The sequence below is a fragment of the Platichthys flesus genome, chromosome 5 (genome assembly GCF_949316205.1).
Source record: "Platichthys flesus chromosome 5, fPlaFle2.1, whole genome shotgun sequence".
Classification (NCBI taxonomy): domain Eukaryota; kingdom Metazoa; phylum Chordata; class Actinopteri; order Pleuronectiformes; family Pleuronectidae; genus Platichthys; species Platichthys flesus.
Window position 1 is genome coordinate 5,439,823 of NC_084949.1, and position 15,897 is coordinate 5,455,719.

At 40.8% G+C, this 15,897-nt stretch overlaps 1 protein-coding gene across 1 annotated transcript; it reads right to left on the reverse strand.

The window, feature by feature from the left end:
* Positions 1-25: 25 nt before the first annotated feature.
* On the reverse strand, positions 26-6,383 carry scoca (short coiled-coil protein a). Its single transcript, XM_062387263.1, has 4 exons — positions 6,259-6,383; positions 5,018-5,089; positions 4,842-4,922; positions 26-3,232 (listed from the first exon to the last, which is right to left on the reverse strand). The coding sequence occupies exons 2-4, from the start codon at positions 5,034-5,036 to the stop codon at positions 3,090-3,092; spliced, it is 243 nt and encodes an 80-aa protein (XP_062243247.1). The 5' UTR covers positions 5,037-5,089; positions 6,259-6,383; the 3' UTR covers positions 26-3,089.
* Positions 6,384-15,897: the final 9,514 nt, after the last annotated feature.

The window sequence follows — 15,897 nt, forward strand, 5'->3', positions numbered from 1 at the left end:
GTGACAAAAGACCAAGAGAATGAGGTGATCTTAGGTTTTTATTAAAACAGAAACAAATATTTATAATGCTAAGGTGCAGGTTGTCTACACACAAGACAAGATGGTACCAGGGTGTGTGCAGCTAGAACATATTCAGCACATCAGACAAATTAATGAACTACTGTACAACTGTAAAAAAATGTAATTAACCTTAATAGATTACAGCATATACATTGTTTAAAGCCTCCTGTAACATCACTTTCCAACAGCACCTCAGTCCCTGGATTTTAACAAACACATCATTGATTTCAAGATGTTATTTTACTCGATTCTTAAGTTTAAACGGAATAAAAAGCTTGTCCAGATTGTTTTTTTGTTTTTTTTTATCTCAGATGACAATTTATCCCTTTGTTTCTAACTGAGGCAGCAAAGGACACACCCTCCTCTGCTGTACAGTCAAAACATTATCACATTTTACGGTCAGACCCATCCTCTAGCAGGAGATGTTTTCCAGACCTGACTTAGTGGATCAATAAGCACTCAAGGCCTCTTTACTGCTTTTGTTCTTCATATTAAAGGAGGAAGTATCTGGTGGGTTTTTTTGTTTTGCCCCTAATCTCCTCCTCCCTGTCACTATATCAGCAGAAGGACACAAACTAAAATACAGAGTTTGTCTTTGTGTCCTAATCACTTACTGCATCAATCTTGCATTAAAGTCACGTATGAACGTATGACTTGATCATTTTAAAGGGTTGCAGATACTTTGAAGCTCAGACAGAAAGTCTTGTGTCATGGATCCTGTTCAGACCGGGTGTTTATAACCGCCCTCAGTGATCCAGTCCCAAGTGGTCAGCTTTTACCCTATCCTTAGATCTCATCAAATTCAGAGCTGTGACCACACTATTTAGTGTCTGCACAAATGCATCCTGGACCACAAATGAAGGATCGCCTACTAACCTGTCTACCCTGCTACAGTTTGACCCCTTAATGCCTGAATTAATTTCCTATAATAAAAAAATATATTATGTGTTTTTGGCTGTCATACAGATGCTAAATTAATTGGAGATATTTAATTTCAATATAGCATGTACAGTAGATATAGAATTAAGGTATGAGGCAAATTAGCGACATTATGCATAATGGGGCCTAACCTTAATTTAAAAAAATGTTTACAGGCTCTGGTATGCATATTGGTGCTGCTATAATCATTGCTGTTCCATCATCACAGTATTTCAAATACAGCTTAATACCTCAAAATAACTTTGCTGCACAGTCCCAAGGGACTAGTATTTATTTTCCACTCTGACCACTAGATGGCGGCAGAGTGCTTCAAATACCTTCCTTGGTATGTGTAGTATTTGCACCATCAGGCACAATCGTCACCTCTGCGGCATTAAGACCGGAATGGGGTTTGAGGCAAATTCGCTACATTCGTCCACAAGGGGTTATCAATGAACTGTCAGTACTTTTATTCTTGTCAGTGCTAAAAGCTTGACCACATTGATTTCTTTTATTTTAGAAATATTACTCCATAGCAGAGCTGAACATAGTTAATTGAGTCACTCTGCATTCACATGCTCATCAGAGGTGCCCATTTTATGAGTTGTTGCGACGTTGTCCTGACTTGTGTTTCCAAGTCAGAATGTAGAAAAACATTGACAGTGTAAAAAGAAATGTGTTTTATTTGTGTTTAGCGCATTTAAACAACACAGTGACACCTGTTTAAAATATTTTCATAATAACACAGAGCAAAGGAAGGATCAGGTGAGCATATTTGGATACTTTAAAACATCTGAACATTAAATCATAAGAACGTCTGTATTGACTAAAAAGTGTAGTGTAAGGGATGGACAGGTAGTTCACATTAAAAGCTACTACTTAGAGCTGATTGTAAAATGATGTTCATTAGATTATGATGAAGGACACAACTTGTATACCAAGCTTATTCAGGGCCTCTCCAGGTTGACTTGAGGTGGCATTAACATGACATTTTTACAACTATTCCAACACCACGAACATCACTCAGTCGCTACTAACTCTGTCTCTCATACCGACACCAAACACAGCTGTAAACTCAGACTGGGTTAAAACGACATTATTTCGAGCACAAATGACGTGCATGATTATTTGTGCATAGAGCAGGGAAGTGAGACACATTCAGGACGCATCTTAACTTCAGGTGTGAAACACGTATTTGAAGCTGTCTACTTCTGATCAGATCTCTGAGGACGGATATTAACACCAGGTCTTGGTGATTTCAAACTCAATCATCACTGATGTTGGTCTAGCTTTACAGCTTCATGGAGTGGTTTCTAACAAAACCGTTAGTTTCACTGTGCTTTTACTTTCACTGATGCAGAGCTGTCCGTGTATGTACAGATGTATCCACATACTTTTTATTAACTTAATTTCAATGACTATTATTTTAATGCAATTTCATTAGATATGCTAAACTGTTAAAACCATTTCAGAGTTGTATGACTCACACATGCCAAATAAGGTTTCTTTTCATTATCAGTAACACTTTCCAGTTTCTCAGCTTTTAATTGGAGGAATACGGTCATGCTTTACACAGACACCATGACATCTGAGAGCTACTACAATCTCAGTTCCAGCTGACGTAGAAAATACTGTACAATAATAAATTAAATAAATCAGTGTTGAAGGTGAGGTTGGTGGTCCAATGGTTATTTGTAATATTAATGGTTTATTTAAGCCCACTCACAGATCAGCCAGGACGAGAACACTGTGAGAACATTGGGGAAAAACCACAGAAATGTCAGAGTTGTCCTTAAACTGAAAACCAAGCAGGCGAAACAAAGCTATGAATTATTTCACAGCCGAAGAAGAAACTCATGGTACAAATGATCATTAAACACTTAAACTACCTTGTCTGCCAAAAAGACCTGGGCCACACACACATGATATATCAATTTCTGAGCCACTGGACAGGCGATAAAGTCAGTTAATGTTTTGAATGATTTAGTTAGTTTGGACTCAGGTAAGAGAGTTTCCAGGAAACAGTAAGGTCCGCTGAGAAAACAAACCCCTCTCCATGTCTTGGGTTTCCTCTCCCACCTGGGACCTCAGGCTTTATATCGGCTCACAGCTCACTTCCGTTTGCTCTTAGTGTCGGTGGTCTGGAAGACGCTGGAGGCCGACATGAGGTTCTCGATGTACTGACCGAGGACCTGGTTCTCAGACTTCAACTTCAGGTTTTCCTCCTTGACTGCGTCGACTCGTGCTGACAGGTCTGGAACAGAAATCGACAACAGGAAACTGTAACACGTGTGATATCTACTTGCCCGCTCTTGGGCTCAGTTTACAGTAGAAAAGAGAAAGAAGTATGAGAGCGTTTTGAAACTACTCAACCTGTATTTTACTCATGTCAACATATTTAAGTTTATTCTACATCTTACAGATTTTTTTTAGCTTCCCTGGCTGATTCTGCAGTTAGTGTGGCGGATAATTCTTCCAAAGGCCAACTACTGTGGATATTCTTTTGAGATGATATCTTCCCCACGGTTTCAAAAAACTATCCCCAGCCACAAACGTTTTTTTTTTAAACAAAATATCAACCATCTGTCACCAGAGAAGAACATAATGAGCACGTTCAATGAGCGTATTGGCCATAGTAACCTCAAAACAAAAGTAGCTCATCTTTTTCTTCACTTATATCTCGTTTTATAGTTATTTGACATCTATTTTATTACCTTATCCAAGAAAGTCCTTTCTGGCACACAAGTGCAATGACATACACAAAGCAACAGTGGACATGAGTGAGGTCATTGTTTCCAAAACCCACTGTTTTAAATGTTCACAGGGAGACACAGAAAGTCTGCACTTTGGAAGGTGTTTTTAAAAAATCTCAGTTTTAAAATTAAAAGGAAACTTTGTGTGGGGACAGGAGGCTTGAACACTCGGAAAAGGTTTGCTTCATTAGTGTGGACAGAGCATAAATCTTCACTGAACTAACCAATAACCCTATAAACTAAAGTAAAGTAAGTGAGAAATCAGCCACTAGTACAGACAATAGTTTACTCAATGTTCTATTGTCGCAGCGCTAACCATTAAATGATCTTGACTGTTGTTCGCATTCAAACTATCATCAGTTGAACTGAGATTGTCTGTCATCTACTGAACAAAACCATTTGCTTATCTCCGTGGTATTTTCTGTGCGTTAACGAGGGATGAGATAGCGCAAAGCAGAAGTGTGGTTGAGTGCATTAGCACCGATGATTATATCAAGAAAGCAGAGCAGCAGCGGAGAGGAAAGAGAAGCAGCACAGAGTAAAACGTGCAGCAATTTCAAACATCAATGCTGAAACAGTGTTTGAGGTCGTCTGTGTAGAACTGGGACGTACACAATGGGAGTGAAACGGCTTATGGTGAAAGTGATATCATCCAAGCACAGTGTTCTACAAGTTACATTTAAGACTTTCAATTCAATTTTACTTGCATTGCGCCAATTCATAATATACATTATCTCAAGGCACATCACATACTTATGTTGAGAGTACAGAGACTTTCAGAGATTTCTCATCAGGTCAGATATGATGATGATGTATATGGTGAGACAACAGGAAATGTATATTGTTTACAATTATTCTCATTTATTTAATCGTCACAAAACCCAAATTTTACGTTGTCTGGAAATGAAATGACCTCTATCAGGGTATGTGATTTTTCTTCATATGACACAGTGCTCCCTCTGATGACAAATGATTAAAATAGGGTCTGACTGTTAACAAGTCAGACCCCCAATTTAGATCTGTTGTATTCTGAAGCCTATAACAAACCATGTGGGGGTTTTCCCCCCACCCAAGAGAAGACACAGACACAGAGGGATGTGTGTGTTTTACCTTCAAGTGTGTGCTGAAGCTCCAAAACTTGGTTTATTAACCTCGTCTTCTCCTCCATCTCCACCTGGTTCTCCATGTCTCCTAAAATACACACAAACCGTGTGACAAACATTTAGACACAAAAACAACACACATCTCATGTTCTCATACTGTTTTGCACATGTGAGCAGACGTACCATCTATGTCGCAGTTCATGATGGAAAGCTCGTTCTCCTGTTTAGTATACAGGACTGCTGATTCACCGTCCTCTGAGGAAGAAGAGCTCCATTAAAGCAGCTATAGCAGCGATGATAAGATTATTACATAGGACACAAATAGGAGGACCTGAGGATTTCTCCATCATTGCTTGTTTTGATAGTGTGCCTCTCTGGTCCTATACAGGGAATAGTGTGAAAGATACCTATTTTACATATGTTTAAAGATTACTTCTATATAAGTGTGTCGGTTTTCTTATGTTAGCAGAGGTGACACATTGTTGATTCTAAGCTAAATCAGATGGCATGATTATTCTAGTGAAAGTTTGACTGGGGCTGAGAACAGTGTTCTGGGGCCCAGTCAAACCCATACACTTCCTCATCTGGGTTGATTCTGGCTGTGTCCTTGCTCCAGTATTTTCAGAATGCTACCGAGAATGTGTCCAGATGTGGAAGTATCATCTGTGTCTGTATGTGCGCGTGCGCTTGTGTGGTATCTGGCTGGAAGCAGGCACCGCACCCAGGCTGTGAGATGATGTGATGATGCTGTTGCCCAGTGCTGAGGCGCTATCCCTGCACCCAATAAACTCGTACATTGCCATACCACGCAGCCAATGACTGTCAGTGATCTCTTACTCCTGAGTATTTAGATCATCTTGATGACCGACGACTGATCCATCTTCATCTCGGCTTAACAAACCCCCCACTGTATGATATCCGTAAACAGACTCCATGTCAACTCCATGTCACATCATGGAAACACGACAGCATCCATGCTTCACTTGAAAATACGCTGTCACACGTAGAAGGAGATCATGGGTTGATCGTCAGGGAGACTGTCGGAAAACATCTTTCAAACCTAATGATCAATAGCGGATCACTAGGTTTGATCCGCTATTGATCCGATAATGGACGCGTAAGCTAGCTCTCTCGTTAGCTAAACAGAACAATAACAACACCAAGTGTTAGGTCTGCGTCTCACTCGCAGTAACTATATCTAGTTAGTGTAGTTAGGCTCATATTCAAAAGCAACTCATTGACTAAATTAAAATTTAAAACGACATAGGCCGGAGACTCATTGCTAACGCCCACAAGCTAACGGTGCTGCTGTTAGCTGGCTACGTTTAGCTTTAAATTTGATCGGAGACGCTGGATTAGGTTAACTACACAGCATTTAGAAGTGCACACAACAACAAAAACACAAGTGACCCGTTCCAACTCACCTAAGGTAAGAAATGACCCAGTAAACGGACTGAAGGCTCCGAGGGGCTGATGTTAGCTGCACTGCACCGTCGATGTCGTCATCAGGACCTCACTGGGTGCACGTAAGCACACTGACCGACAGGAGGAGCAACACACACACGTTTGTCTTTCTATGCTTGTGAAGACACTCATTGACTTACAGTTTTTCTCCATTGCTTTGGCTCATTTCACGAAACAGAAATGACATTCTCAGAGCTCTAAGTTCAATTGGCAAAATAGCCCATATGGTTCAGCACAACTACATAGATCATACTGTAAACTGTAAACTTACTGTGTGATTGGTGATCAGATGTGTTAAACTCAACCTTGATTGCTAAAGTTCTAGTTGCACCTGAAAATTAAGCCGATAATCAAAGAGATCCTTATTACAGTATATACCATGATGTTTTTGATGGTATTATGTGCCTGAAAGATAATAAGACAGTAGAGTGAACTATTGTGCAGGTGATGATGTACACAAGGAAATTATGCCAACATGTTCTGCAGAGAACAACAACTTCACTGAGAAGCAATAGTCAGTTTTGACCATCAATATATATTCAATTGGTAATTGGGCTAACTCAGCGGTCGGCAACCTGCGGCTCCGGAGAGCACAAATCGCTATTACTATTGGATGGTTAAGAAAGGTTCTCGGATCGGCCCTGCCAGAGTCGGTCACAGCCCTGGCGGAACGCCGAGAAGACGATCAAACTTGACTATCTAGACCTTGGAACACGAACCTAGGAGTCTGACGCACAAATTAAAAGTGAAAGGTGAGGGACGGCGCGCGCCGGCTGAAGTGGGATTCCAGCCCCCAAGGGCTCCGTGCACACCACCGCGTACCCCCTGAACCACTTTGCGAACCCCATACCCCAGTTTGGGAACCGATGGTCTATGGCAGGGGTCACCAACCTTTTTGAAACTGAGAGCTACTTCAAAAGGTACTGAGTAGTACAAAGGGCTACTTGTTTGATACAAGTTGCAAAGATCACCTTTTAATAATAATAATAATATATGTGAAGAGACTGTCTGATCATGTCAATGTTAATTATTTCTCTAAATAATTATTTACAATGACTTCCACAAAAATGATGGTAGGAAACAGATATATTAAAACATGCAACATTTATTTCTGTTAATCTGTTTTTTAAACTTTGCTTAAATTCAACTTAATTGAAGGACTTTTGGTGACATTTATCACTATATTACTCTAGTCTGTACTTTTTCAAAAATGAAGAAAAAATTTATTAAATTTTAATCGCTTTGATACAAATATGATAAAGCTTAACAAAAAGGAACATATGCATGTGACTGGGGTCAAGTGTCTTCTTAATTTGTTGGGTCCCATACTGTCAGCTGCCAGAGTTTTCCGACCTAAAATACTCATGGTCTCTCCTCATGTCTTCCTTCATTCACTGTTAACCAAAGAGCAACACAGGCTTCATCGTCCTTTCTTTTCAACTTGTTCTTTGAACATTGTGTCTTGTTTGACCCTGACTGGCTGCTTTACGGGAACGAGCTCTGATCTCATGTGTGTGTCTCTGAGTGAGTGAGTGGGGGCGGAGCCCCGGGGCCTGTGTGTATGTGCTGTCTGGAGACACACACACACATTTCCGCTCCTGGTATTTCATGCCGGCCTGATACGATGATGATTGACAAATTAGCGTTTTTATTTATTGAAATTTTTTTTGGCGTTTTTTTTTTTTTTTATTTAGAGCATGCCTTGCATCCGGCGGGCCGAGCTGGACCCCCTGGCGGGCCGTATGTTTGACACCCCTGATCTAGACTATAGAGGAAGTCAAACTCTTAACAAAGTTTCTGTAGGTGAATCATTAGGGATCGTTACAGTTACAAAGGGTCTCGCTCTGAAAAGTAGCACCAGCATGTATGATTAACTCGTCAGCAGTGTGACCACAAAAAACAAAAGTCTGTGTAGAGGCGGGGCAACAGGAAATCTAACATCAACAGAAGGTAAACCAATAGCACATAAAACAATTGGCAGGCCGCACAGAGGACATTCAATAACTGGTTTTACTTATTGGGTTAGTAGGCAGGGACTTTTATATCAGACCGTGGGTGTATGATCATATCACAGCCAATCCAGCACTGACACAGGAAAGGTAAGAACATCTTTTTTATTCAGTTGAGAAAAACCTAATTCTTCTAAAGAATAAGAGGATTGACTTTTTCTTAAACTATGATAAGTATTTATTTTGATAAGTCTCTTGTATTGAATTCTTTTATACATAAACTACAGTTACTGTTCTGTAATCTTTAATATTTCTATCTCATATAGACATTAACCTCTAATCCAGTGAATACTGAATCAGTATGTTTAACTATAAATCTGATGATGAACAAACTATTATGAATGGATACTGAAAGAAAGAAGTTAATGGGTGAATCTGACTAGAATTTATAATCATGATAAATATCAAACTAGAAAATTCCTCCTGCCGAGAAATTGCGAATGGGTGCCTAGAATTTGCCGGTTCCAGACTAAGTATTTTTATTTTTTTGGGAAGAGAGACAGACTGTGTCAATTTGAGAGAGAGACAGAGAGAGACCCAGAGAGAGAGAGAGAGAGAATGGCTGGTATAAAGAGAAAGAAAGAGAGACAGAAAGACTGGCTGCTTTAAGAGAGAGATAGTAAGATCCAGAGAGAGAGAGACTGGTTTAAGAGAGAGAGAGAGAGATAGAGAGACTGGTTTAAGAGAGAGAGAGAGAGAGAGAGAGAGAAACTGGCTGGTATAAAAGAGAGAGTGACAGACTTGATCAGTAGCTGGCGCTATCGCTAACACTGCATACACACTCAGATCTCTTCAGGACAGGGCTCTGATCATGTGACGGGATTTTGGGGGCGATTGCTAAAACTTAATCTTCACACCAACCACTAGGTGGCGCTATCACTATCTCTGCATACTCACTTATATATCTGTTCAGGTCTGGAATCTAATGAAGGTTGTTCAATTTGGGACCGATTGCACAAACTTCATTTTCAGACGGACCACTAGGTGGCGCTATCACTAATAATGTGTATGCAGTAATAGTCCTGACTTGATCAGGTCAGGGCTCTGATCATGTGAAAGGATTTTGGGGGCGATTGCTAAAACTTAATTTTCACAACGACCACCAGGTGGCGGTATCACTATCACTTCATACACACTAATACAGGAATCTGATCAAGAGCCAATCACATTGCACTGCCTGCAACAGTTCCCCCCTGAAAGACAATGAAAATAAAAATAAAAATTTAAGCCCCGCCCACACTGGGACTTCAACTGGCCACCTCTGGGTCACTGTCCCTCTGCTCCTCTGAATGCACTACCTGCTGTGTTGATTACCACCTGTGAAGTCTAAAATCAGAGCTCGGGAGAACCTCCCGAACAAAATGCTCTAATTCAAAAACTATAACTCCTATCCGAGAAATGAAAACACTGTGAAGAAATGAGGCCTTGTGAGCAGTTTAGAAACGTACTTGTCATTTCATAAATTCTCCTCTGAGACTTATCATTACTTTTAATGGAAGAGACATTTTTTCACACTCTAGCACCGTCATCAAACCAATACTTGTTACTCAAAAACTATAAGTCCTACATGGAAACATTTTGAGAATCACAAGAGTTTACACTACAACCAGATATATTTTTTATTCGTGAGAGCTGAGAAATGGAGCCGTGGGAGCGATTTACGTTTTATTTTTCAGTTTTTATCTTTTCAGAAAAATCTTCAGAATTAACATTGGGCTCCAATGGGAGAAGGATCCGGAAATAATTCCTCGATTTTTTCGATGCGGATATAAGCACAGGTCCGAGAGATTTGAGAGTGACATGTCTGCGAAGGAAACAATCTCACAGCCTCAAATATCTAAAAGTCATGTCTGAGGACCTCCGTTTGGGGATTTGAGAGCAGTTTTAGTGCACCCGAGGCACATGAAAATGCCTCTTTTTCGCACTGTCGCTCTTTTGGTAGAGGGAGCTTGACTCCCATTGTACGTTTTCGGCCACGTTATCGCGATTTTTTAGCAAACCGGGGGACGAATCAAAAATCTGAATAATAGCACACCATTCGACGTAATTCCGCATGTTTATTTGTGGGTCTCGTGAATGTGCGACAATATTTGTGGGAGGAGAAGCGCGCCGAACTTTTTGGCAGAAGAAATAAAAATAATAAGAAGTATGGGGAATAGTAATATGTAGTGCATTGCATGGCGCGTTGCCACAATAATATGTGGATAATATTTTGTTTTTTTACTTCCATTTATTTCATAAATAATCACAGTCAGTTTATGTAATCATGAGCTGTCAGGAATCCTGTTGGATATCGAAGATCTTATTTAATTAAATTAGGGATCGTAGTAATGTGTATTTATTTAGGATAATAAACTATCCTCTGTGTATTTGCAGCTCTGTTTTAAAGCAGGAATGGACACATGGAAATACATCTATTCTTACTACGTGCCCAGGGGCGGCGCGTCCCATTGGGCAAGTCGGGCGGTTGCCCAGGGCCTCGGCCAGCAGGGGGCTCTGATCTCACTGTGTGTCGCAGAGAGAGTGAGCGGGGCGGGGGGCGGAGCCCCTGACCAGTGCGCTATCTGGGAGCGCGAACACACACACACACACACACACACACACACACACACACACACACACACACACACACACACACACACACACACACATACACATCGCCCGCTCCTGGTATTTCATGACAGCCTGATACGATGATGATTTGGAAAATGTACGTGAACGTGACGTTCACTCACGTTCATTATATGAAAACTGATTCGTAAAGTTCACCGTTCGCGAAAAATATGCGCAACATGCACAGCACTGTACAGGGAGCCACTGCAGAGAGGCTGAAGAGCCGCAGGTTGCCAACCCCTGCACTAACCAAACTATTTACTATCATTTCACTGTGTGGGGAATTGGCAACTGCCCAGGGCCTCCAATTAGCCAGAACCGCCCCTGTACGTGCCACTATTTTACATGTGTTCAAGGGATGTTTCCTACTGAGAAGTCATTGCGAGTACTCTATTGTTTTTTTAAGAGAGAGGGTGGGGTGTTGAGTCACTGGCCACATTATTGATAAAAGGTTGTTGGTTTCACTCAATGAAGCTGCTACGTACAGACCTTGCATCCTTCACCGTGAGGCCGTTCCCCTCAAAGGCACCCTGGCTTTAGGGAATATACCTAGTGAACTTGAATTTCCTGCGTGCACATGGCAACAAATAAAACTAAATCAAAATAGAACACTTCAAACCCAGCAAACCACCTGATATGCAACAATAGTGATGGCAGAAAAGCACATACATATTATTCAATTAAATTATTCAATCAAATTCAATGAATCCTACAGTCTAATCTATTCCTGAAGTTTTTTTTACGATAATTTGCTGGCAATATATGCTTTTTAATTCAGCCCCAAGCACGCTGCTTAAATGTGAAGCTTGAAAATGTGAAGCTTATCAGGCCTGTTGTGCCTATATACAGGTCCAAAGCTGACTGTGTTGGCAAATGGTCCATTGAAGTCATGATGTTGTTATCAAAGTGACAATAGTAATATTTTTTCTTCCACAGATGAGAGGATCTTCCAGTAAAACGCTGTTCCTGGTAAACCTAGCTATCCTTGGCCTTATCTGCTGTGTTATTTCAGTAAGTGAGTGCATGGATGCCAGCTCGCTGACCACTTACTGACCCTGACCGGCTCTTCAGGACTGCTTCAGCACAACAGAGTGGTGCGTGTTCCAGGATGATGACATCAACACGTACACGGACGCAGTCATCTGCTACATCAGCAAATGCATCGATGACGTCGTACCCAGGATTTCAGTACGAAGATTTCCAAACCAGAAGCCCTGGATTAATGGTGACATCCATGCTAAACTCAAAGCACGGACTGCTGCCTACATCCCAGGGGATCTGGAGGAATACATGAAATCCAGGCACGCGCTCCGGAGTGCTATTAGCAGTGCTAAGAGACTCTACAGAGACAGAGTGGAGTCCCATTACAAGGGCTCCAATACCAGGAACATGTGGGCCGGACTGAGAACCATCACAGACTACAAAGCTAAGACAAGAAGTTCTGATGTTGTGTCTGCATCTCTCCCAGAGGATCTGAACACTTTTTATGCACACTTTGAGAGTAACTCCCCAGCTGCGGAGATCGAAGAGGCCCAGGAGGACCGCTGCCCCCCGTCAAATTCAGGGCAGACGTGTGGAAATCCCTCAACCGGATCAATACCCACAAGGCACCTGGACCTGATGGGATCCCCGGCCGAGCTCTCAAGGTGTGTGCAGATCAGCTGGCAGATGTTTTCACAGACAACTTCAACCTGTCACTGCTCCAGTCTGTAGTCACCGCATGTTTTAAGAAGACAATCATTGTCCCTGTTCCAAAGAAATCTAAAATCCTCTGCCTGAACGACTACCGCCCAGTAGCACTCACTTCCATCCTCATGAAGTGCTTTGAGCGGCTGGTCCAACCTTTCATCACCTCCTCCCTCCCTGACTCATAGTTTAAATTTTTTATATTATAATTTACACTATTTTATTCAAATTTTGTTTTTGTTTTTTTTAATTCTTGAGCATTGTTAGAAGAGAGCCTGTGACTCAAGCATTTCATTGCCAGCGACTGCTTGTTATCTCTGTGCATTTGATAATGAAACTCTTGAATCTTGAATCTGGAATCTGGAATCTGGAATCTGGAATCTGGAATCTGGAATCTTGAATCTTGATTCTTGAATCTTGATTCTTGAATCGAGGCTGGCAGACTTGTCCGAAGAGACTTTCTCAGCCCTGACGTACATAAAGAATAAATACAGATCGCAGCTAAACGTGGAGAATGATCTCCGGGTCGCCGTCTCCAAAATAAAGCTGAGAATGGACTTGCTCTGCTTCATGCATGTTGCCCACCTATCTCATAAGTGAGTTTAGGAAATGAAAGTAATGTTTAGGCTAAAATAAATAACCCTAAAGTTTTTGCACATAGCAGCAATAAGGTGTCTGCTGCTCGTTATGCACACAGTCGCGCACGGACGTCACCTGCGCACATTTTAATACTTACAGTATATGCTCACTCAGCCCTGCTGTTTATACAGGGAGTTTCCCTGTATTCTGGTTATATTACATTTATTTAATTGCTATAAAATAATATCATGGCTGTAAGGCTGTTGCTCTTTTGTGTTGTATTAATGACGTGTTTGCATAGGTTTAATAGTCCGTGTGCGTGGCTGTCCGCAACATTAAATACCACATCCGGGTGTCGCCAGTCTCTGACACGGTTATTTTGGGGGTCGCGGGCTGAAAAGTTTGGGAACCCCTGTTCTAGAGGAGGTGTATGTGTTTATAAAAATATTAAAGTGAGAGCCTCCAGATGATTGGTCTAAAACAACTGAACTAAGTGGAAGGTTGCATTATGGTTCAGGGAAGAACCCATTAAATGTTGGTGCGGTTTGGATCAGGGTGCTGTTCCAGGATTTTTTTCTTACTTTCTTAAACATCCCAAGATGTTTCGGCAGTTTCCCCACTTTCCTGGGGAATAATTTATCGATCTTAATGGAAAAACTCTGGCACATTTAATCTCGAAAGTAGCAGCTGTGGTAATGTCTTTCCAGAATCAAGAAGTGATCTTTGGATTTCAATGTTTGTGGCGTTGATATAGCCCTTTTCAGCAGCAAACTAGAGTGAATTTTAAAAAGAAAAATATATTTCTGTTTCTCTGAGATAATTATCTCGGAAATTCCAAGATAAGTTTTTCATTAAAAAATAAATGCTTTTATTTCCGTCATAAAAAGCTTTAGCTACAACAGGATAGTTTAAGCAGTGTTACTTTCAGTTATGCTCATGTTCTAATTTACCTGACAGGACGGTGATGCCTATAGGACGCGGGGAGTCGGAGAAGTTTATATGAAGGCCACCGTAGCTCACCCTCTCTCTCTCCCTCACTCTCTCTCCCTCTCCACTGCCGGTCCTGTGAGGAAGTGTAGAGCCCAACGTACAGCTGTGTGTGCGTATGCGCGTGCGCGTGTGTGTGTGTGTGTGTGTGTGTGTGGTATCAGCGTCGCCATACATGCACGCTGTAAACTATTGCGGTCAAGCCAGCCGACACTCGCGTCTCTGTGGTCAATTCAGGCGACCCAGATATTATACTGCACTCATACACTGACATTTATGGTAAACGCATCCAAGCCGCCCAGAACGGGAATAGCAACGGAATACTCGAAGTTAGAAACAGAACACATCCGGTTTTCAAAATAAACTGTTCAAACGGAGACCTATACAAAATGCATAATTGAAAAATAAATTTATTGGATTGTATTCACAATAAGTATATATCGCCTTACCTGTGTCATTTTTGTGAATATGATTTTGACTGTATCAATTAAGAGATTCTACTAAATAAGTCACACATTTTTAGCTTCAAGAAGCTAATTTGGGGATATTTCAAAGTACTGTAAAAACACTTTGCTCAACAATTCCAGATGCTTGAATAACAAGCATTTTTACTTTATAGATTAAGAGATTTTTCGAAGTAAAGTCAAACATGTGCACAATCTGCGTAAACATTACGCCCTGCAAATACTTAAAGCCTCAGGTGGGTGAGGAGTGTTTTTAGACATCTTGTGATATTGTAGTACTCCAGATTTTAAATGTGTATTTGTATTTAAGTGTTTCGACATAGATAACAACCGTGCCATGTGCTCAGCGGCAAAACCACCAGGACCAGGGCCTTCCTTCACTGACTGGGTATGTTTTTTTTTTACTCTTGTCATTGATGTTTGTGCATTTTGTACATTTTAGAGATTACAGGAAACAGGGGTTAAGAAAGATGGGGAATAACATGATGCAAAGGTCTCAGGCCGAAGTCATTCTCATAGATTTCATAAAAAGGTGGCTTAGTTAGCCTTGTATTTCGCATTTATAATTTACTATTAAACAGTATGTGAATGCAATTCAACACACAAATCCCATCAAATCCACATTAATCTAAATTCCCTGCTGTAATCACACAACAATTTTGGTTTAAAGATATATAAAAATGTCCGTTCACTTCATTTCTGTTAACAAATCCCAAATATTTGGGTGATTGTTATTCTTCATTGTCAATAACGGTCTCTCCAAAACGGTCTCTCTTTGCTATTATCAGCAGCAGCATGCTACATCCAATTCAATTCAAGCACTTATTGTCATTGAACAGCTTTACAACAAAACTTAAGTGCATCTCCTCTCAGTGGTAGAAATAAGAGTTAAAAGAAAACAAAGATCAAAGATCGACCAACAGCTCATCATAAAAATCGAAACAGTAGTAAAAAAATATATATTGCCTTGACAATTATAAGATCAAATGAGTTTTGCACTTACACCAGGATAATATAATATTAATGCACATTACCGTTTAAACTGCCCAGACCCAAGTTCAGTTCACAGTTGTACTGTGAGTTCAGCTCTCTACTCTACCTTCGCTTCTTCCCTCTGGCTGCTGGTTGGTTCATATAAACTATGACCTGACGTCTTGCAGATTGGCAACTAATTAAAATAACAATGAAGAAATATGACCATGACAACAGCAATGTAACATTTGGTTAAAGCATGCTAAAGCTCGTAAAAATGACTAAAGCC